This window comes from Canis lupus, chromosome 1 (genome assembly GCF_003254725.2).
Source record: "Canis lupus dingo isolate Sandy chromosome 1, ASM325472v2, whole genome shotgun sequence".
In the NCBI taxonomy this organism is placed as follows: Eukaryota; Metazoa; Chordata; class Mammalia; order Carnivora; family Canidae; genus Canis; species Canis lupus.
This window is the reverse complement of record NC_064243.1, coordinates 28,948,921-28,971,686: the sequence shown is the minus strand read 5'-3', so window position 1 is coordinate 28,971,686 and position 22,766 is coordinate 28,948,921. Positions and strand designations below refer to the sequence as shown.

The following is a 22,766-nucleotide window of genomic DNA, read 5'->3' as shown; positions in this document are numbered from 1 at the left end:
AGCAGATGAACAGAACTGATTTTTGCCTTTTGATCTCACAGAACTTTAAGAATTACTCTAAAATTACTCACCTATAGGATCAACAGTTTGATTAATAAGCTTGAAGAATTCTGATTTTCTTTATATTGCCGTCAGTTTTGTTGGGCAAATTTGTGGACTGATTCTACATTTGTAAACCACCCTAAAATCCGTGTTATAGGCACAGAGGTATGGTTACTTGTAGACTTTAAGAAGAAATGCTACATCGTTCCAAACCTAGAGTGTTTCTTCTTCTTTCTTTTTAATCTATTTTTCTATAGTGAACTTTAATGGCCTAGGTAAAGTGACTGGCTCTACAAGAAAAGGTAGCAGCAAATGCATAGAACCTGATGTTCTTTTTTTTTTTTTTTTTTTTCTCCTAGTGTTTGCATTCTATTTCACCAGCCCTATTACTACTCCCTTGTTCCTATTTGGGGAAATTCTAAGGGCATCCACTTTTACAAACCTCTCTTTGCTGTACAGTCAGCCCTATTATTGTATTTGCCCTCCAGTGATCTGCCTTTGGTCCTTGTCTGTCTGTTGTATTATTGTAACAATATGCTTGAACTTCCCTGGCTGACAAACTGGTGTGCTTAATATTTATTTTATCCTATGAGAAAAATGAATTTTATTTCTAACCTTGAAGTTACCTTTAAGATGTCCATTTAGAAAACTGTGCTATTATGTAAGATCTAGTAATAGAGCTGAAAGCATCCAATTCTAGTTTTTCCTTCCATCAGTGAACTAGGAAATTGCAATCCTGCATGCCGGCTGTCAATTAGCATTATCTCCATTTGTTTTAGATCCAGACAGGCGGTCAGTTTCCACCATGAATCTTTCGAAACATGTTGATCCCGTCATTAGCAAGCGGCTCTCCTCTTCATCTGCAACTTTACTAAATTCTCCAGATAGAGGTACAGTCAAAAGGAAAACAACAACAAAAAAAAGTGTTCTGTTATTTACTTAATGCTTTTTTTTTTTTCTGGATGTTACAGCTAAAAATAAGCATCTGAAGTTGCTTTCCCTACGTTTCTTAAATAGGAAGAACACAACTTCAAAGTAAAAAAGCAGTAAACGGCTGAGCAGCATTTCCCTTGCGACAAGAACCTTGCTCATTTTAGAACTTGGCTGAATGGTTGCATTTAGCCATCATGGAAGCGGTGCTTCTCAACTTTTTAGTAAATGAGTTTACAGTTCCAGAAATCACCCACTTATCCACCAACATTGCAAAAATCTTTGTTGTGAACAATTATTTTCCTTCAATCATGTTGTCTTTGACTTTTCATCTGTACTTGGGGAATGCCAAGCTTTGACTTTCTAAGAAATCTTTTTAAATGATTCATGTTGGTAGATTTCATTTTGCTATTTGATTTCTCATTTAACCAAACCTTGCTTACTTGCATTTCTTGTGTGTGTGTGTGATCGGTTCTTGGTGTCCATTCATTTTACCCTTCAGGGATTTGGCTTAGCTTCAAGAATATCATCACTGAAGTCTCCTACAAGTTTTAATAATCATAGTCCCCAGTTAATGTTTTATTTGAATTTTGAGTTTTATTCATCCCATGGATTTACAGTACATGAATGTTGGGTTATTTATAAAATTAAAGTTTTACTTTATACATCTATATATCATAGAAGGAAAAATCAAGTTTTTAAGATGAGCTACGGTTTTACAGAACTTAAAATGACCTTAAATTAGAAAACCAAAGAATTATTGTGCAATATAAAAACATATATTCTTTAAAAGTAACAAATTGTGGTTATTTTGAATGCTTTACTGGGAAACATTCAGTGTTTATAGTCTTTGTAAAGAATGCAGTGTGTGCATGTTCTGTGTGTATCCATATATTCTGTATTGTGTAAAACTTGTGTCATTGTAATGTACAATATTGTACATGTTGCTGTTATAAAACTAATAACTAATCTCTTAAAGTAGTAAATGTTGAACAACTTCCTGCTCTTGCTTTTTAACCTTAACTATTCCTTTTTTTTAACTAATATGCCTAAATCATCAATATTAGACATATAGTCAAATTACGTACCTTTTTTCTTTTGCATCTTAGAGAAAAGTATTATGAATTAACATTCCTTTCATAAACAGCTTTTATCTTCAAACCCATTCCTTTAATATGAAATACAGCATATGAGTGCCATTCTTAACAGTTGTCTACTCACCTTTTCTTTGGATTTGAGTGCTTGCTTCGGCAGCACATATACTAAAATTCTTTGGATTTGATCCCTTACTCAGCGTTTTAGTTTCATACTTTTGTGAACCTATGTCTAAAACAAACTACAATTGTGATTTTATGGTACTTTGAAGTCAATCTTACCAACTACCTCCTTCAGTTCCACAGCTGAAATTGGGGTAGTTGGGCAGTAAACTGAACAATTTCCTATCACCCTTCTATGGGACAACAGTAATTTGTCAACTAGCAACAGGAATGTTTAATAGATTCTGAATGATCATATCTGATGGAATATTCTTAATAGGATCTTAGAACTGAGAAAGTTTTACTGGATGGCTCATCTGTTCCAGTTGGGGTAACAGAATTCCAGAGATGATGGACAGAGGTGAAAGACCCAAATTCATGTGTTACAGATTAATTGTTGGAGAAAGGATCTAGCACAGAGATCACCAGCAACTAACCCATGTTGTTGTTGTGCTGCATCCTCTTACCTTCATGGATGTCCTTCCTTAGATCACCCTGACTGTATGCATTCTTGCTTTGAGTGAGGTTAAGGATTAAGGGAAGTTCAACAGCCAGTTCATAGCCAAATCCAGGAAACTGCCCCTTGAATCGTGTGACCTATCAAATCAAATCCTAAGCTGGACTAATAGAGCAAAGGGAGAGCACTAAATTGGGGAGTTCTGCTTCTCTGCCACCTTGTCAAAAGAATTGTGTGAACTACCAGTTCCTGCCTGGGTCTAAAAGACGAGGTCAGGTTTGGCCAGGAAGGAAGATTCAGTTCACCCAAGAGCCTCCCATATGGTCCAGGAAGCAATTTTTTTTTCTTTTTTTAAAGTTAGAACTTTCAGTAGGACAGTGAGATGGCTAGGCCTTTTAATGAGACTAGAAATTCTTCTGAATTTGAACTTCTATAATTTATAAATTTAAGTAACTTAGTTCATTTTCTTTTCTGCTAACTTTATTTTTTTCTGCTATTTTTAAAAGTTGGTTATGCTTTATTAAATTAGGAAGCATCCTTATTGAATTTTAAGTTAGAGGCTTTTACTGGCAATGTATTAAAGAATGTACACCATTTACCAGATTGTCTGGGCTTTCTCAGCCCTCTAGCATAGGCCTTAAAGCTGATATTAAATTGAGGCTCTGATGCTATCAAGGTTGACGTTCAGCTGGAATGCTCTCCTGGTTATTAAAAATACTAAAATATTTCCATACCGTTTGGTAAATACCCACTTTGCTAACATGTGTTTCCCCAGGTCCTCCAGCACTAATGCATGACATCCATGAGCTCTCTGCCTGTGCCCTACTTATTTTTAAATATTTTTATTATCAAACATGAATATAGTGTCACATAGACTGATAAAATGACCCAAGTTAAAGGAAACCTCTGATTACCAAAGGTTTTTATAATTGCTGCAATGGAGAGAATATTGCCACTGGAAATTTTCACATTAAAAATGTGTTTCTTAATATTCTTAAGCTCCTACTTAACCAGATTTTTCTCAAGGAAGAATAAGGAATTTCAAACAACAACAACAAAAAAAAAAAAAAAAGAAAAGAAATGAAGTTGCCTACTGTTTGCTTAAAATTAGTCCATACATTTTTCCCTAGAATCTAGATCATAGGACATGGTGGTAGACCTAAAGCTGCATTCTGCATTCAGGTTCTTTTTGACCTGAGCAGGGGTTTTTGTTCTTGCTTTAATTTGAATTCACTGCCATCATTCTAAAAATGGAATACCTCACACAATATTTGCATTTCCTACTTATGATGAACTATCGGGATCTGGCAGTACTTGCCTGATTTTTGCATGGCACCCATCTGAAACTGAACAGTGATTTCCTGCTTATGGATGACTGTGGTAGTATAAATGTCTATAATGTTTGTTTGCCTCCCCTGGTTCAGATGGTCTATTACAGGAATTTTTAATATCTCATTTTTAAGTGCTTAAGTAGGATCAATACTGTAAGTTGTTTCACAAGAATTAATATCTCTTCCTTCAGAAGCTTATCATCTTAAAATCAGGCCCCTCTAGGTGGGTGGGAGAAAAACAACAAACTAACTCTCCTGTCCTAACCTTTACTAAAATGTTATCTTAAGAAAAAGAGATCTCTCTCTGTCTCTCTCTTATTCAGGTCATAGTAATGAACACAGAAGAAGTAGAAACATGTTCCTTCTGTCAAAATCTTTCATTCACAGTGTCAGCTATAAAACAAATCTCTTCAATTTGCTTCAAACACAAGTCAAAGAGGCAATCTTCATTTGAGGCAAATTCTTTGGTTGATACTTTCAAGACTCACAGAAATAAAAAGTTAACTTCTTAAGCCAGGGCAGAGAAAGGATATGTCTTCTCAATGACAAACCATCTCTGCAGTTGTGAGCCAGTCATCCTACAGAGTTTGTCAAGGAAATAGAGGGTTCCTTTCTTCTTCCCTTTCTCATCTACTTTAAAAAGTATAGTTCTGTTGAAGATTTTCATTTCATCCTCCTCACTCTTCCCCATTGGTTTTATTGTGTGACTATTCTACTTTTAGTGTACATTAAATTCCATTGTTGATGCACACATACACACACTGCCATATTAGAGTGTATAACAGCACTTGTTCTATTGTGCATTCTACTATACAACTATTACTGTATTATATATGTAATTGTATATATACAACACATACATATATATATACATCCTTTTATTTATGTCTGTCAGATAAGATTTCATTTAACTGTGAAGACTCTCCTAATAACAGGAAATCCAATAAATAATTCACTAATTCTTAAATTCACCACAGCCTTGATCAAAATAACCACTTTTTAAAAATGAAGTCAGGTAATTAGGATACTTACTGGAGGTTGGTAGTTCCTTTCAAAAGGAATAGGTATTTCCTGCAAAAACATTTAACATCAACTAATTCCTGTTAACTAAAACTAATCTTTTAGAATTTCAACGTCATTCCTATAAAATACAGCATATAAAATACAGCATATAAATACAGCAATACAGATTATTAGAAGAACAATGGCTCCAGAGGCAAGAATATTTGCACCTGCTGTTTATAGTACAGAGCAGAACTGGCCTTGTCATGTTTAGACAGTTTTAAAGACTTTTATCAGTGACTTAGCGGTGTGCCCTAAAATAGAGATGTATGATTACTTTAGTGATATTTGTAGGATCTTGCAAGCTTTTTTCCTGATATTTTTTGGACAGTAGCTTCTGTATTTTCATGGACCACCACTGGAAGCTAACAATATAAGCAAAGTCATTAATTTATAATTTATAATTTATGGTGGTCTTGCCACCAAGCCCCAGTATAGTTTGGAACTATATTCACTGTATTATCCTAAATCTATTTCCTGGAATCTTCATGCACTCACTAGTAATTTCTAACATTAGGTTTAGATTAGATTTTGGTTTTTCTGTTTAATTTCATCTTGCTTCAGCTTTACCCTTATCTTCCACCAGATTTGTTTACATTGTTGCCAAAACAGGCTTGAGAGAACCTGGCTTACTGAATGGGAAAGTCAAAAGGAAATCAGACAGAACTTTGGATGAGTCCTCTTTCCTTTTATTATATCTAATTTCCCCCAACTGACGAAGTAGCAGTTCATGAACATCTGGCAAAATGTAGTGGAGACCCTTTCAGTCTTTGTTTATATAGACATGCAGTCCTGCATTAAGCTGTCATAGCCTGTGTTGGAGTTGAGTATTCAGGATACTTAGGAAGCCCTTTGGCCGAGGTATGTGCCATTAGATCACTGCCCATCCTGACAAGGGCAGATGGGCACAACTAGACGCCAAACCTGTAGGTGACCTGATGTTTCTGTTTTGTTACTTTTTCACACCGAAAGGAAGGTGGCTAACAAAATCTGCAAACATAAATCTAACATAGAGCCTGTCCCAAACTTAATATCTTAAAGAAAGGCAACATTATGGAATAGCTCCTCCTTTGGGCAAAGTTCCCGTCTCCCAGACCGTATGCTAGCCGTCCTGCTTGGTTGGAGAGCCTCGTCTCTTGAAGGCCTGGGATATGGAAGCAATAAGTTTGATGCTCTTGCACCCTCTTGCCCCAGGAAAGAATTCCTCTAACATCTTGCTTATGTGGTGACGTTTAGCTCGCCGCCTGCAGCTCAGCCCATGGGAGAGCAGCGTTGTTAACAGACTGCTGACGCCCACACACTCGTTCCTGGCCCGAAGTAAAAGCACAGCTGCCTTGTCTGGAGATACAGGTAAAACTGTCAAGGTGGAACTTTCTTGGTGAGGTAAAGTCCAACCTTTTGATGCACATCTGAGCTACCGCTATTCATCTAATCACATCCCGGGCTTTCCCCAGTGTGTTTGCTTCTCTCTCCTTGGGTGCAGTGGCTTTGGAAATGTCTGTTGGTGTTGGTTTCATGCTCCTGGTATTGTTTTCCTTTCACATCTTATCTGGACACCAGATGCCAGGCAGACAAAGGACGCCCCTCCTTGTGATCAGATGGCTTCAGATGCTTCTGGGTTGTTGGTAACATCACCCGAAACACCGATCCCTTCCCCGCCTTTCTTTCTGCCCCTGCATCTGAGCAGATGATCAGAGGTAGACATGATTTAATATTTAATACTAATAGATTGACTTGAGAATACAAGCAAAACCCAGGACAATTTCAGCAAGAGTTTCTTGCTTAAGAGTGGCTGTGGGCTAGCTCCTTCTGCCTGTGCCAGTCTTTCATATGTAATCTAGGAATTAGTACCCTCTCAAATCTCTAGGAGTTGTGGAGAAGGCTAATTACAGTCTTCTTCTTTGTTACATACTTTGAAAATATGGAGAATGTGCCAAGGACTGGTTATTGTAATTAGTTACAACTCCTCTACATTTTTGAAATGCAAAGCATGCCTGAATGAGCCAATTAGTTTAATGAGAAGTTAGCGTAGAGCCTATATCTATCTGGAAAGAAAGATACACATTCAGCTTTTGGCAACATCTCCTTTCACGGTGAGTTGATTCTGTTTTTCCCAAATATCTCTGGGTGCAATTGGTATATCTCTGTAACCAGCCTAGCAGCCCTTGTCTTTGGCACTTAGGAAATTACATCATAAAGTTCCCTTTAAAAATGCTTTGCTTCTGCACGTCTCTTCATGTTAATTCACCCTCTTTGCAAATAATTCTTGATGGTTTTATGATTTTTTTTTTCATCTATGGTGCCCAATGAGCTATTAACAACCCTAATTCTCACAGTACTTCCAGGAGGCAGTTGAAAAAGCAAGTACAGACATTCCTACCACCTGCTTGTGGAAACCAAGGGCAGTGACAATAAGTGACTTATACCAGAGCCACTTAGAATTTTAATCGGTGGATTGGGTCTTAACGTGCCCTCCATCCTGGGTGCCTGGGGTGCTGCTCTGTATAGAGTTATGCATTCAATTAGGTGGACCCCACAGTGTTCTGTGTTTTCTGTGAAGGAACTCTCCTGTCAGCTGTCACATCGCATCTGAGATTTTTCCAGAGGAGAAAGTACCGCTTATTTCAAGATAGTTTATTTTCTGCCTGTGAATGTCCTACTTTTAGAAAAGTCATGGAAGTTCTTCCGCATGTCTAGCTAATTGAAGAAACTGTAAAACTGCTTTCAGTCCTGTATTGTAGGATCCAAATAGTCTAGGGCACTCATGCTTTGGAATCTCCACACTGTACATTGTTTCATATTAATGACTGCCTCGCAGCTGAAAAAGTGTCTGCTGTTGTCATTGTCACCACTAACTTCTGTCAATTCTTTTGCTCCTCCTATAGTCCTTTGCAGCATCCTGTCCTTGTGCCCCACCCATTCTGCTTGCCCATCTTCCCATCTTCCCTCTTCGTTGTTCTACTTAATCAGGGTGCTTTCTACCTGCTCACTGGCTGTTCTTTACTTTGCAACTCTTCCATTCTCCTTTTAACAAATGGACACATTCTTGTAATTTATTTTAGTGTAAAGCAATCCATAGGCCTTTTCTTGAGTTCCCATTCTTATCAATACATTCCTTAGATTATTGTTACCTTATTATTGCATTGACATGGCTTATATTTAACAAACCAAAACTGTTGTTTTCATTTTTTTTCCACTTGAAATTATATATGTAAACATCCTTTACATTCATCTTGTCAAAAACACTGTGTTCACCACTTTTATTTTTCTATCTACTCTCTGCAATCAGTCTTTCTTGTCTTTCCATTTGACTGTTGTCTCTTAAGTTCATCTTATATCCAGTTGCCATTAGCAAAAGGATGACCTACATCCAGAGCCAGAGTTGCAGTAGCAGATCCAAACAGCCATCCTTACTCCTAGGGTGTTTGGTGATTACAGACTCCCAGGACAAGTAATAAGTGCACTTGAAATTTACCTCTCATTTGTGGCCACTGCTTTGCATTGACCTCTCCATGCCCATTTTTAAAATACATTTAAAATACATGTGATTATTAGAGCTTAAGATTAAATGAGTTGATACACATAAAATGTTTAGAGTAGTACCCGCCACATAGTAAGTCATCAATAAATGTTATTAATATTATTATAAGATTTGTATTCTCTATGCTACACTCCAGCCACTTGTATTGCATTATCTTTTCCCTGTACCTTTTCATACAGTTCATTTAGAAGATCTTGAAGAAGTTAAATTAATGCCCACTTGTTACCAAGAGTAGTAGGAAATAGGGATAGTATAGAAGACTTTCTACTGGACACTCCATAGAAGAATTTTCATGTTTAAGAAAACTACTTCGGGATATCAAGAGCACTCTGGAAAAATAAAAATAACTGTGTATTATTGCTCTTATTCTTTCTTCAGAAGGGCAAGATAATCCAAATACATAATTTAAAGGTTTCAGGTTTTTCAGTAGTTGCTGTTCAGAACAACAACCAATTCCATGAGACGTAATGTCCTTAGAAAGAATTTACAGGGTTTGTTACAGGCTGACAGTGTTCCTTGAACAATTAAGTCTGAGGAGTTTTGTACAAACTCCACTAGATAGATTTAAGGATATTGTCTTTCTTTGCTTAATACTACATCAGCGCTGTAATAAAGAATGAACCAGAGCCATGATGAGATTGGCTTACACCCATGATCATCTCAGGAAGTGCTCCATAGATACCCCCAAAATTATTTTCCACTGGAGGGAAGTGAAATCCTATTTCTGTTGTTTTCTTCTTCCTGTCAGACCCTGGCCTCAGAGCAGGACTATGGTTTAGGGTTTCTTGATCCTGGAGCACAAGGTAAATAGCCTCTGGATATGCCCTGGGCAATATGTGTCTCTCCTGGACATTAATCCCACAGAAGTGTCCTGTGCCAGGATGTTACTTTACTTAAATTCATTTGATTGGCTTGGTAGAGTTTTGCATTAATGAACTCTTTCCTATCTGAGAAATGCAAATGCTTTGTTGTGGCACTTGAAAAAAGTTATTTTCAAATAGTTTCCTCTGTGATCACAGGAAGCCAAATGAGACTAGGTTCTCCTTTCTCACAATGAAAGGAATCTTCCTTCCCCATTAAAGTCTAAGGCAAAGACGTAGGTCAACTCCCAAGTAAGATACAAATATTCTTTTAAGGAGGACTGAAGGGGAATGCAAAGTGTTTTAGTTTATCCTGAAGAAATAGAGTTCTGTTTTCAGAGGATTGGAAAAGAGAATGCAATTTCCAGTCCATTCCCTGCCTTGACCATTGAGTGATGACTCAAGATACTGCAAATTGTTTAATAAGAGAGCACGTGAATAAATAAGCAATCTGATCAACTTTCTGTTTGTAGAACAAATCAGAATAACATTTTTTAACTCTATAATTCCAGAATTCCTAATTTGTCTTGCCAACTTTTGAGTTTTTAATTTATTAATAAATACTATTATGCTTAGCTGAAATAATGGTCTTTTCATAAGTTTGCTACAATGGCTATAGGCAGGTAAAGTCATTTTATAACATCATCCAAGCACATCGTATTCTCAGGAGTCATGTTTCATTATCTTATTTTTTTGCTGGAGAACAAGATTTCTGGGTGAGATCTGAAAGTGAACCTTGGAACCTTAGTAACCATACTTTTGATACATATGTAGTGTTATAGGAACTTCCTTAAACCCATTTTTTGCTTGAAATCACTTGATAAATCACTTGATTAATGACAGTGTTCCTGTGAAACTGAATAGTCAGAAAGGGTGATTTTTTTTCAAAAATATCCCAACCTGAGTAAAACAGTAAAAGCTATTCCATGATTCAACTTTGTTTTTGGCAGTTTTAACATATGTGTGTCCTCATCACCATTTTAAATGATTACATCCTATATCCTCATATGTTCTTCTGCTTGTTATAGACCATCAAATGCCTTGGCTTTTGGGAAAACCCAGAAGCCATGCATCTGATTTGGCTTTAAATAGACAAAACATTTACAGAATTTATTTCTGGAAATTATTAGTTATCCTTGTAACAAGTTGTAACACCTAGTAAGACTTGATTGTTTAACATTATAAAAATTCTGTTGCTTTTTTCCACTGGCTGTTGAACTTTACACCTGAAATAGTTGGAGTACATCTTGTTTGCCTGCTTGCTTGCTTCCTGTATCTCCACCTTTTACTCCATCTTAAAGCTAATTAGGAAAAATCTGATTATAAACAGTCCTTATATAAAAATGATCTGTCACTAATGTGTTTTCCCAGAACCATCAGTTCATAGCAATATAAGGCCATTGCTTTCCTTAATTATGAGACTCTATCTGTATCTTTAATCTCTATTTAAATAGCCCAATAACTTACATAGCCTAGGGTTTTCATTTGGACATGGCTTCTTTTTGGACACACTGTAAACTGATAGGACTGTGAGGAGAGCTGAATATGATGGTTCTGGGCACCTTTAGGTAATAACTTCTTCTCCCTACTTTTTTCTCTATTTCTGCTTTGCTCCTTTTCCTGAACCTGCTTTTGGCTTTCCTTCAACTGCTCCTCTGGCACTCTTGTGTATAAAACAATCACCTACACCCTAGTTATCCCCATTTGTCCTCGTTCAGCATCTTGCGGCCCCATCAACATCATGCCCTACAAAGCTGCACACTCTAGAAATCTGATGGATCGACCAAAATTCTTGATAACACCACCGGAGGGCTCTGCGAGAAGGAGGACTGTTCATGGCACAGCGGTGAGTAGCCGTTGGGAGCAGCCAGGCAAGTCTGCTGTGTCTGTGCAGAGTGAACACCACCCCAAGGTGCGGTGTGGGTGTCAGAGTGGGAGGTGCCCACACCTGGACAGTAGTGTCCTCATGCTTCCTCTCCACTTGGGAGTTTGGCTCCCCCTAAAAATGTGAATCTGAGGATGAAAACTATTCTTTATTCAAGTGTGTGCATGCGGCAAGTGTCGTGACAGCACACTTTTACATTTTTGAAAGTAAGAAAGTCTTTGAAGGGGAAGTGGGCCTGGACTGCTGCCTCTGCATTTTATTAAACCATATCTAAAAGCTGGCTGAACTCTAAATGTGGTTCAACAAAAAGCAAAATAAAGAGTTTTCATCTGTTTAGCTAATCCCCATCAGGGCCCACATTTACAATATAGTAACAGTGTATTTTGAAAACACTAGCAATTTGCTAAGTAACTAATACTTGAAAGGCAACTGGGCTGTTTTATAGACTCAAATTTTGCAAATGAAGAATATAATTTGTACTTGTAATTACTGGCAAGGTGGCTGAGCTAACATTAATTTTCACCTATAATTAATTTCCTGCCGTAAATGCAATGAGGTAATTTGTATGTCTCCAAGAATCTTTCTTCCTCAAACTGTATGTTATTTAGTAGCCATTGAAAGAAGTAGACATTGCCCTGTGATGGTCAGGCATTGTACTTACTCCTAAAGGACCCCCCAGCCAACTGGAAGATCTCATTGCCTCTCTCCCATGGTAACACTATGACCTATTTAATGAAAGGCTGAACAATTTTATTTTCAGTCTTAACTTCCCAGAGCAGTTGAGATTTATGAAGCTGATGGATGCTTCAAAGGATTTTGCTTAGATGTTTGAGGATAATTTGAAGGTTGTGAGAGCTTGATGGCTTTGCCTACAGGCAGTTTTCTTCCAAGGCCCAGGCTTTCAGGAATCAGTTTAATTCCTGATTGAGTCAGACATCCAGGCCCACAAGGAATTCTTGCAGGTGAGACTTGGAGGTGAAACTACCTTTGGTATCTGGGTAGTTGCTCATCATTAGCACATCAGTGCTTCACAGTGCCTAGCTATGGATGAGAACTAATAGAAGAATTTTGCCCCCAAAGGTTAGGTACTTATTGAAGAGGTAAAAACACTGAGCAAAGGAAAAACATCTTGTTGTGGATAAAAGGTCAACCTGATGTGCCAGGAGGGAAGAATGAAAGTTGACCCTTGGCCAACAGATTAAAGGAGAGGGATTCTCATCATACCATCCAAAAGCTCCACTTTCTCACCCATTTTAATTTTTTTAATGCCTTCCCCTTTCTATATTTGATTTATTGGTTATCTTTTCAGCTCTTTACATGCAAACATTTAGGCAAATACCTATATCCAGAAAGTGACTCACAAGTCTTTTATACCCCAGAGCTCCCTTATGGAATTCAGTTGAACAATCAGCAACATGTGGTCATGGAGCACTTGAAAAGTGGTTAGTGGAAAGAAAAGAAAAGAAAAGTGGCTAGTGAGAATGACAAACAGAATTTTAAATTTAATTTTCTTTTTAAAGATGATTATAGTAAAGGAAACATATAACAAATTCACCATCTTAATTGTTTTTAAGTGTCATTTCAGTAGTGGTATGTATATTCATGTTGTGCAGCCTGTCCCCAGAACTAATTAAATCTTGCAAAATTGAACTGTGCCCAGTGGACAACTCCCCATTTCCTCCTCTCCCACCCCTGACAAGCCACCATTTTACTTTGTTTCTATGAATTTGACTGCTTTAGATACTTCATATAAATGGAGTCACAAAAAATAAATAAATAAAAAAAATAAATGGAGTCACACGGCATTTGTCTTTTTGTAACTGGCTTATTTCACTTTGCATAATGTCCTTCAGATCTGTCCATCCATGTTTTAGCATGTGACAGGATTTCTTTCCTTCCCAAGGCTAATAATATCCCGTTGTATGTATGTATACACATACATACAAACACACACATGTACACATACACCACATTTTGTAAAGCCATTCATCTGCTGATGGACATTTGAGTTGCTTCTGCCTCTTGACTACTATGAATAGCACTGCTATATACATGGGTAGCAAATATCTTTTCAAGATCCTGCCTTCAATTCTTTGGGATACATATATATACATCAAGAAGTGAGATTGGATTTTGTGGCAATTCTATTTCTAATAATTTAAGGAGCTGCCATACTGTTTTCCATGGCAACTGCACCATTTTATTTACATTCCCACCAGCAGTGCAGAAGGGTTCCAATTCTTCCATATCTTCACCAACACTTGTTATTTTCTGGGGTTTTGTTTGTTTTTCTAGCAGCCATCTGAATGGTATGAGGTACTATCTCATGGTGGTTTTCATTTGCATTTCTCTAATGATCCATGACATTGAGCATTTTTATATGCTTGTTGGCCATTTACATATCTTTTTTGAAGAAATACCTATTCAAGTCCTTTGCTCATTTTTTAATCTTATTCTTTCATTTATTTAACCTTTAATTTTTTATTGAGTTGTAGGATATTTACACATTCTGGATATTACATACTCTGCATATTAATCTCTTATCAGATATATGATTTGTAGATATTTCTCTCATTCTGTAGTTTACCTTTTTACTCTGTTGATTGTGTACTTTGATGCATAATAGTTTTTAAGTTTGATATAATCCCATTTATCTATTTTTGCTTTTGTTGCCTGTGCTTCAGGTGTCATATCCAAGAAATCAGTATCAAATCCAATGTCATGAAGCTTCCCCTATTTTCTTGCAGGAATTTTATAGTTTTAAACAGTGTTATATTTAGGTCTTTAATCCATCTTGAGTTAGTTTTTGTATACGGTGTAAGGTAAGGGTCCAAGTACATTCTTTGGCACGTGAATATCCAATCTTCCCAGCAACATTTGTTGAAGAGACTATCTTTTCCCCATTGAGTCATCTTGGCACCCTTATTGAGGATCTTTTGACCATGTACACAAGGATTTATTTCTAGGCCCTGTACTCCATTGGTCTACATGTCTCTCTTTGTGTCAGTACCACACAGTTTTGATTACTAAAGCTTTGTGATATCTTTTGAAATCAGGAAGTGGAAGGTCTCTTTTTTCTTTGTTTTCAAGATTATTTTATCTATTCAGGGTTCCTTGAGGTTCCATTTAAATTTAGGGTGAATTTTTATATTTCTGCAAAAAAATGACGATAGATTTTGATAGGGGTTGCTTTGACTCTGTGGATCATTTTGGGTAGTACTGACATTTTAACAGTAAGTCTTCTAATCTGTGAACACAGAATATCTTCCCATTGTTTTCTTTCATTTCTTTTAGCAATGTGTTTTAGTTTTTAGTGTACAAGTCTTCTGCCTTCTTGGTTAAGTTTATTCCTAAGGGTTTAATTCTTTTTGATACTATTATAAATACAATTGTTTTCATATTTTTTTCAACTTAATTTTAGTTAATCTAGATTAATTAAATCTAGATCTAAACTCAAATGACCAAATGTGGCTAGTGGCTAGCATACACAGATGTAGAACATTTCTGTCATCATAGAAAGTTCTATTGGACAGCAGTACCTTGAAGTATCTGTCTCTATTCTCTCTCTTGAAAGTTATTTGTATCCTAAACCTAACTCTAATTGTAAAATAAAAGTCTTTGTCCTAAGTTGTCCGTTGACATGTGCATTTTGCTATGTGTCTTCCACAGTAGTCTTTTGGAAAATATTAATAGGAAAGATTATTGTACAGAGTGCTGGCTGTTAGATCTGGATGAGGATGAGGAATGCCTTTACATGTGTGGTACCCAAATACGTGAATGGGTTACAAACCACTGAAAAGACGTCTAAAAGAACTAAGAGGGTAAAACCATCTACCTGCCTGAGAGGATGTTGTCTCAAGTACTGAACATGTTTCTAAACTTTTCTTTGCCTATTTCTCTATCCCTATAAGATGATTAAGGGGAGGGCAGTTTTAGGAAAGAAAGAACTGGTTCAATGGCACTTTATTTTTTAATCCAAAAAGAAAGATTATACAGTTCTTTGTAGGTTCATTCCCACAGTGCCTGTCTTATCAAGACACAGATGATGAAATTCATCCCCGTATCCTCCACGTCACAAATTACTCTTCCTGATTTATTTTCTCATTCAGATCTCTCCTTACTTTGACTTCAGCCAAATTAAAATGTTTTTGAGAAAAAGGAAAAAACAACTACTTGGAGTACATAACCCCAACTTCCCCTGGAAGAGTTCTGAGCCTTCCACTCTGACATAATTGTCAGAGGCATAAATGCCACCCAATATACCTGCCAGAAGGGTCCCATGTGCTGGCTGCCACTTCTGCTACCCAAGAACAATAGCTGTATTCTGAGGCCCTACCTCCAGCCTTCTGGGACCAGAAATGGGGGCAAAGGCCGGTCATGCAGCCACAAGTGATAGGGAGCTGGCACATATCTTGTAACGCTCTTTCCTGCCCCAGTCTTTATTTCATTTAGAAATTCTGGGAAGACATTGAATTTTTTTTATTTGTATATTTTTTAGTGGAGTTCGATTTGCCAACATATAGTATAACGTACAGTGCTCATCCCGTCAAGTGCCCCTCTGAGTGCCCTTCACCCAGGGGAAGACATTGAATATTATTTGATATTCATATTACACACACACATACACACCCCTATAGCCCAGTCTATCAACTAGGCTGTTACTAAGAAAAGTGGAGAGAAACAATGAGAAGGGATACTGAAGGGGAACAGGAGTGGGGAAAGGAAGGAAGAGGGGAATTGATGCTTGCACCAGGCAGAAAGGAGAGAGAAAAAGGTACACTCCAGTGTATGGGCCCTGCAGCTAGATACAACAAAGTTCTGTCCCTTCCCTTGTACTCTCAGTCTGCTCTCCTGGGAGGGTCCCACAGAGCAAAGTGCTGACAGGTGCTCACACGGGGGCTTCCAGCCAGTATCCAGTCCTGTCCCAGAACATTGTTGGCAAGTTTCAGATACTTAGAATGAGTCTTTCTTGCTCTGTGCATTTTTGTGTTTGGGGGTTGTTTTTTTGTTTTTGTCTTTTTGTTTTGGTTGACTATAGCTTACCAGACACTTCTGGGTTTCCCTTTGCTCGTTTTGACTTAGCAAAGGTATCACCTGTCTGGCTGAATTTCTAGTATGCAGTTAGAAAAGGAAGGATTTATTTATTTATTTATTTATTTATTTATTTATTTATTTTTTATGATAGTCATCACAGAGAGACAGAGGCAGAGACATAGGCAGAGGGAGAAGCAGGCTCCATGCAGGGAGCCTGACGTGAGATTCGATCCTGGGTCTCCAGGATCGCGCCCTGGACCAAAGGCAGGCGCTAAACCGCTGCGCCACCCAGGGATCCCAGGAGGGATGTTTTGACACACTCTCCCATTTCAGTTTTATCCTTAAGATTAAAAAGAGCTAAAATTCTTCACCTTGAACCTGATTTTTCCTTTAAGAGCAAAAGGACATTAGATGAGAAAGAAATTATTTATATAGTATCAGTATAAAGGGAAAAAAATGAATTAATGTCTGATATAGCAGATATGTTAAGATTTAAAAAAAAAAAAAAAAAAGACTGAGTATGGTATGTTCCAACATAGAAAAAAAAGAAAAAATGCTAAAGAATTAAAATGGGGGAGAAATGGGGAAATGGAAGGACTTTTATTTTGATATTTGTGTGAACTAAAGACAGTGAGAGATTTTTGCCCCAGGTGATTGTAGATACAGAGTACAGGTGCTTTCTAAGAGTATACATATATATTTCTTTAGCAAATGTAACTCCAGATCAGACATCCAGAACTTTATTAATTAGTGTCAGATGGCGTTAATTCAGTTATAATGTTCAGGTTTAAGCTAACAAGGGCTTTTGTGGGAGTGGAATGGATATCAATGACAAAGGTTGGAAAATTTCCAAAAAGTCAGTGGGTTGTAGCTCCACTCCTGAATATACTGTTAATGGGATTGTCCCACTCATATCAAAATCTAATCATTGTGTTTCTTGGAACTTAGGGCTATAAAAGAGAGAAGGAGAGAGAAAACCTACCGATCCACCCCACATCTGCTATTCGGAGGGCTGTATCTCCATCTCATCCCAAAGCAAGATCACCAGCTCCCTCCCGACTCTGGTAAGCAAAATTTAAGAGGTTGTCTGGGTTGCCATGCTGAAGAATTTGTAGCTTCTCTTCTCTGAAAGCAAACTATTCTCTCCATGGTGTCTAGTATTGTTTAGGGAATAACATTTTTCCTTGTAGGAAAGAAAAAAGGAAATGGGAATGAGTCTCTAAAGTGAATATTTCTGTGTTTGCCACATAAAAAACAAATACACCAGTTCAGTATCTCTTCATTTCTTCACCTTACTGGTGCTGGTGTTCTAGGACTGTCAAGTGGTAGAGGAGTGGGGGAAGGAAGGTTCTGGCAAGCCTGCTCTGATGGCTCCTATTCTCTTTCCCCTGTTTATTGCCCCTAGGCTTCCATCCAAATCCTTTCCGCATCTGCCTGGCACACCCAGACCAACCTCCTCCTTGCCTTCTGGATCAGTCAAAGTTGCCCCTGCCCAGGTCCGGCCCCCATCCCCTGGCAACATCCGCCCTGTCAAGCGAGAAGTCAGAGTGGAACCTGAGAGGAAAAACTCTGAGAAGGAGCCCCCAAAAGTTGTCAATGAGCCATCACTTAAGAGCAGGGCACCTTTAGTGAAGGTGGAAGAAGCCACAGCTGAAGAGGGGTCACCTCCCGAGCCAGAGGCTGCTCCTGGTAAGATTCAGCTGACTTGTGATGAGGTGTGGGTTGCTTGCTCTTCTTTGGGGGACTTGGAAATTTTACTCCAAGGTTAATTTTGGGAACTTTTCCTACGTGAGATTTTCTTACAAATAAAGAAAGAAACATCCAATCAAAAGCCACAGCAGGGCAGCCCGGGTGGCTTAGCGGTTTGGCGCCGCCTTCAGGTCCAGGACGTGATCCTGGAGACTCAGGATCGAGTCCCACATCGGGCTCCCTGCACGGAGCCTGCTTCTCCTCTGCCTGCCTCTCTCTCTCTCTCTCTCTCATGAATAAATAAATAAAATCTTTAAAAAAAGGTTTAAAACAAAAAGCCACAGCATATTCATTCAGGTATGATTTATGATTCCTTTTATTGGCCGAGTCCTTTTTTTCACAAAATGTGGTGTTCAGAGCACTTGCATCAGAATTACTTTGTATTAGTTATCTATTGCTGTGTAACAGATCTTAAAATTTTGGAGCTATAACAAATTATGACATTGCACAGATTCTTGGGGCAGGAGTTTGGAAGCAGTTTATCTGGGTTGTTGGAATATGGTGCACACACAATGGCTGAGCTCCATTTCATGGCACATGAACCTCTCCATAGAGTTGCTTGATGTCCTCACAGTCTGTCTGCTGGACTTGGCTTGCTGGCTTTCCCTCAGAGACTGTGATTTGAAAGAGAACATCACAAAGAATGCACACTTTTTATGCCTAGGCCCAGAAATCCTATACACAGAAGTCACAATTTCTGTCGTATTTTATTCATTAGATGCAAGTGACTAGATTCACCTCACACTCAATTGAAGGGGATTGGTCTCCTCCTTTTAGAGGAAAGATCTTCAAAAAGTTTATGGAAATATTTTTAATTTACCACTTCTACAATGTTTCAAAGGACAAAGTGCTGGCCCTATATTAGTCCTACTGAATCCAAGTATGTGGTGGATCCAGGAACTCTGAAAGACAGTAAGCTCATCAATCAGTTCCTCTGCAGGATTGCCAGATAAAATACAGAATGGCCAGTTTATCCTATGCATACTGGAGTTTAAGGACCGCTGGCTAGCCTCTCTGGCCCTTGACAGAGGTCAGAATTCGTTTCAAAAGACCCAGTAGATCTCATCTCTGCCAGGCTAAACCAGGTGCTATTTAGAAGTTTAGAAATCCTTGGAACTAGGAATTCAGTATTTTTTGTTGAAAACTGTCTTCATTCAAAAGTTTTCTCCTTAAGACTTAATTTGAAATTGGGGGTAGGGGTAACAAAGAATAGATAACAAGACAAGTGAAAGCGTTGTTAGATAGTAGAAGAGTCCAGTCCTTATTTGCATGGAAAGGGAGAGAAGGGAAAGGCCAAAAAGTGTCCTGGAGGCAAAGAAAAATACCTAATCATGAGGATTAAAGGAAAATGTTAATCATGAAAGGAGGGTCTAGAATACCAGAGATCACACCTCACAGTGGAGCATCTCTGTGGGACTCCTAGAATGGCTCTCTAGGCCATTTCCTGAATGTGGATAAGGTCAAAGACTTGTGCTCCCATCTTACACTTGGCATCAGGATGGACAGTGGAGGCCCAAATGGGTAAGGAATGAATACGAGAGCCAGGTCCTAAAGAGGCCCTTGGGTCCTCCCACCTCAGACCTGGAGACAGCTCTAGGCAGTCAAAAAAAGACTCCATCTTCATAGGGTATCATCTTCCCAGCCTGCATCTGGGCTTGTGGCAGGGATGCAGAGGATGGTCAATGAAAGGCTTTGGTCTGCTAGTAATAAATAGTCACTAAAGAGAAGGAATTTTTTTAATGTAATGAGAGGCAAATGGAAGATCTCATCTTCTTTTTGCTCAGAGTAGAACTTCCCACAGAACCTAACGTGAGGCTCTATACTGAGTACACATTCGATATATGTTGTTAACTGATTAACTTGTATGAAAATAAGACTTGGTGACAGAGTGTCAGCTTTGTTGGATGTCTCACTTACACACATGCCTTTTTGTTATCTGTTGCTTGGTTACAAATAGAATACAGTGAAACCATGAGAACACACAGTAATAAACATTCCCTTTTCTCTTATAATGATGAATTCTAGGCCTGGGGTGTGGGGAATTGGGGAATGCTAGTTTTTGTTTTGTTCTTTGGGTTTTGTTTCCAGTTGATTTTCTCCTTGTACCTGTTTGTACAGCTGCTCCGGCCCCGGCCCCCACTCCAGCACCGGTCCCAGCCCCAGCATCAGTCCCAGCCTCGCCATCCACTGTGACTGCCAGCGCTTCCCCCAAGACCTCCGCAGGCACCACCGACCCAGAAGAGGCCACGAGGCTGCTAGCTGAGAAGAGGCGGCTGGCCCGCGAGCAGAGGGAGAAGGAGGAAAGGGAGAAGAGAGAGCAGGAAGAACTGGAAAGGTAAAGCAGTGACTTTGCTCAGTGAGCAGTGACATCCTAGGGATCCCTTAGATCACGTGTTCAGTCTGACAGACAAAGTGGTGGTAGTGATGAAGGTGAAGGGATTAGCTGCTTCAGAATCAGGCCTCTGACCACTAAGTGGTTTTTTTTTAAAACATCACATTTTCTTACTAAAATGACAGTACAACAACCTTGATAGAGAAATGTTTAAAGAAAAAAAAATCCATAATCTTACCAGTTTTCAATAATTGGCAAAGAGGGTTCTGGGTAATCCTTTCCAGTCTCCAGTGTGAGGGTTTGTTTACATACGTAAATATGTATACATGCATCTATTTATATAATTATAACCACAATAGAGGTGTAATTGTACAGTCTGATTTTTTTTACTGAACATATTCCTAATCTCCATATTTCCTCATTATCTAACAATCATTTTATTTATTTTTTTTAAATTTTTATTCATTTATGATAGTCATACAGAGAGAGAGAGAGAGAGAGAGAGAGAGAGGCAGAGACATAGGCAGAGGGAGAAGCAGGCTCCATGCACAGGGAGCCCGACGTGGGATTTGATCCTGGGTCTCCAGGATCGCGCCCTGGGCCAAAGGCAGGAGCCAAACCGCTGCGCCACCCAGGGATCCCTCTAACAATCATTTTAAAGCTGCATAATAAAAGCTCCTGTTTTCTTCCAGATAGAACTCTTCAGAGGAAGTTGCTGGGTGAGATAGTTAAGCACCCCAGATTGCCTGCTAGGCAGGATGATAGGGACAGCTGGCTTCACTGGCCTCCTTCTGAGGCTAATAAAACCAATGTCAAGGACATTGTTCTTCAAACAAGCAGAACTGCACTTTGAGGGAGGATTGCATCCCCACTCCCACCCCCTGCCCCCTGAACTGCTAAGGGATCTTGGACACACCTACCCTTGATCCCAGCAGGGAGCTTACATGGTCCATCTTCCTCCTGTCCTGTAACAAAACTGTGACCTTTATTAATTTACAAAGATTACCTGGGGGGAAGGGGGTTCAGATTTATTACTAAAATGCCCCATTATGGAATTAAACAAGTCTCAGCCTTTACAGATAGTTCGTTGCACACCCTTTCACAAAACGAACTCTCCTCAGAATATTAGTGGTTGCATTTTCCTTCCGTGTACCACGAGGCGATGCAAGGCTTGGAAAACCAGGAGGAAGAACAGAGGATGGCTTCACATTTGGCCCTTGAACCACGCTGAGTGTGTCCCGAAGATTTTCCTGCCAGCCCTCAGAGCACACTGCCCGGGGCCCCAACCACAACTCTAGCCTCTCCTCAGGGAGCACCCCCCCCCCCCCCGCCCCAGTATATCTCAGCCACGTTTGTATTTTTTTCCAGACAAAAGAGAGAGGAGCTGGCGCAGAAGGTGGCGGAGGAGCGGGCGCGGCGCGAGGAGGAGTCCCGCCGGCTCGAGGCGGAGCAGGCCAGGGAGAGGGAAGAGCAGCTGCGGCGGCAGGCGGAGGAGCGGGAGCGGCGCGAGCGGGAGGACCAGGAGCGCGCCCAGAAGCAGGTGGGGGCCCCGGGCCGCGGAGGGGAAGAAGTGCCCGCGCGCGCCCCGTGCGCCAGGCGGATGCGGGGTGCCGCAGCCCTGCTGGCCGGATGCACAGGCCCACTTATTTCCAGAAGGAAGAAGAAGCTCGCCTTCGTGAGGAAGCGGAGAAGGCTCGGCAGGAGCGGGAGAAGCACTTCCAGAGAGAAGAGCAGGAGCGCCTGGAAAGAAAAAAGGTGACGCGAGCCTCGAACAGAAGCCCGGGATGCTGTTCCCATTCTTCCCCAGCCCTGACGCCCCAGGACCAGGAGAGGAGCTCACTGCTCTCAGAAAGCAAGTGCATGCTGCCCATTCCAGATCCACCAGACTAGCTCTCAGGATGCATCATCTCCTCCAAAGAAATCAGTTTTCATAGTACGGCCCTCACCAAAAACACTTTCTTCCACTTGGTGAGGCTTAAGTCAGTTCAGCTTGACGTGAATAATGCCTGTTAAGATGAAGCAGTGGTTGTTACACTTACCCAAAGTAACAGACGTGTTTGAGTGACCCATTTACTTAGTGAAAGTGCCAGGCTAGCCTTCTTTCCATATCTGACTCCTTTGCTCAATTCTCCCTTTCTTGTAGCGACTTGAGGAGATTATGAAAAGAACCAGGCGAACAGAAGCTACAGATAAGGTACTGAGGTGGACATTTTAAAACAGTTCTTAGTAATTTATTTTTCCTTTACTTTCTCTTGTAACTTTAAGATTTAAATTTTTTTTCTTTCTT

The 22,766-nt window shown here is 39.5% G+C and overlaps 1 protein-coding gene across 9 annotated transcripts in view; it reads left to right on the top strand.

Annotated features, from left to right (window-relative positions):
• The window catches only part of MAP7 (microtubule associated protein 7), a 172,636-nt gene that overhangs the window by 137,660 nt on the left and 12,210 nt on the right, over positions 1-22,766 (top strand). For 3 of the 9 annotated variants that reach the window (XM_049112990.1, XM_049112987.1, XM_049112992.1), the window contains exons 6-14: positions 822-932; positions 6,315-6,428; positions 11,174-11,325; positions 17,347-17,462; positions 17,804-18,087; positions 20,266-20,482; positions 21,848-22,019; positions 22,133-22,234; positions 22,623-22,673. In XM_049112990.1, coding sequence (XP_048968947.1) covers positions 822-932; positions 6,315-6,428; positions 11,174-11,325; positions 17,347-17,462; positions 17,804-18,087; positions 20,266-20,482; positions 21,848-22,019; positions 22,133-22,234; positions 22,623-22,673 — 1,319 coding nt within the window. Of the gene's footprint in view, positions 1-821; positions 933-6,314; positions 6,429-11,173; positions 11,326-17,346; positions 17,463-17,803; positions 18,088-20,235; positions 20,483-21,847; positions 22,020-22,132; positions 22,235-22,622; positions 22,674-22,766 lie in introns of all 9 variants that reach the window. The other 6 variants (XM_025422375.3, XM_025422374.3, XM_025422378.3 and 3 more) reach the window with 5 other exon arrangements.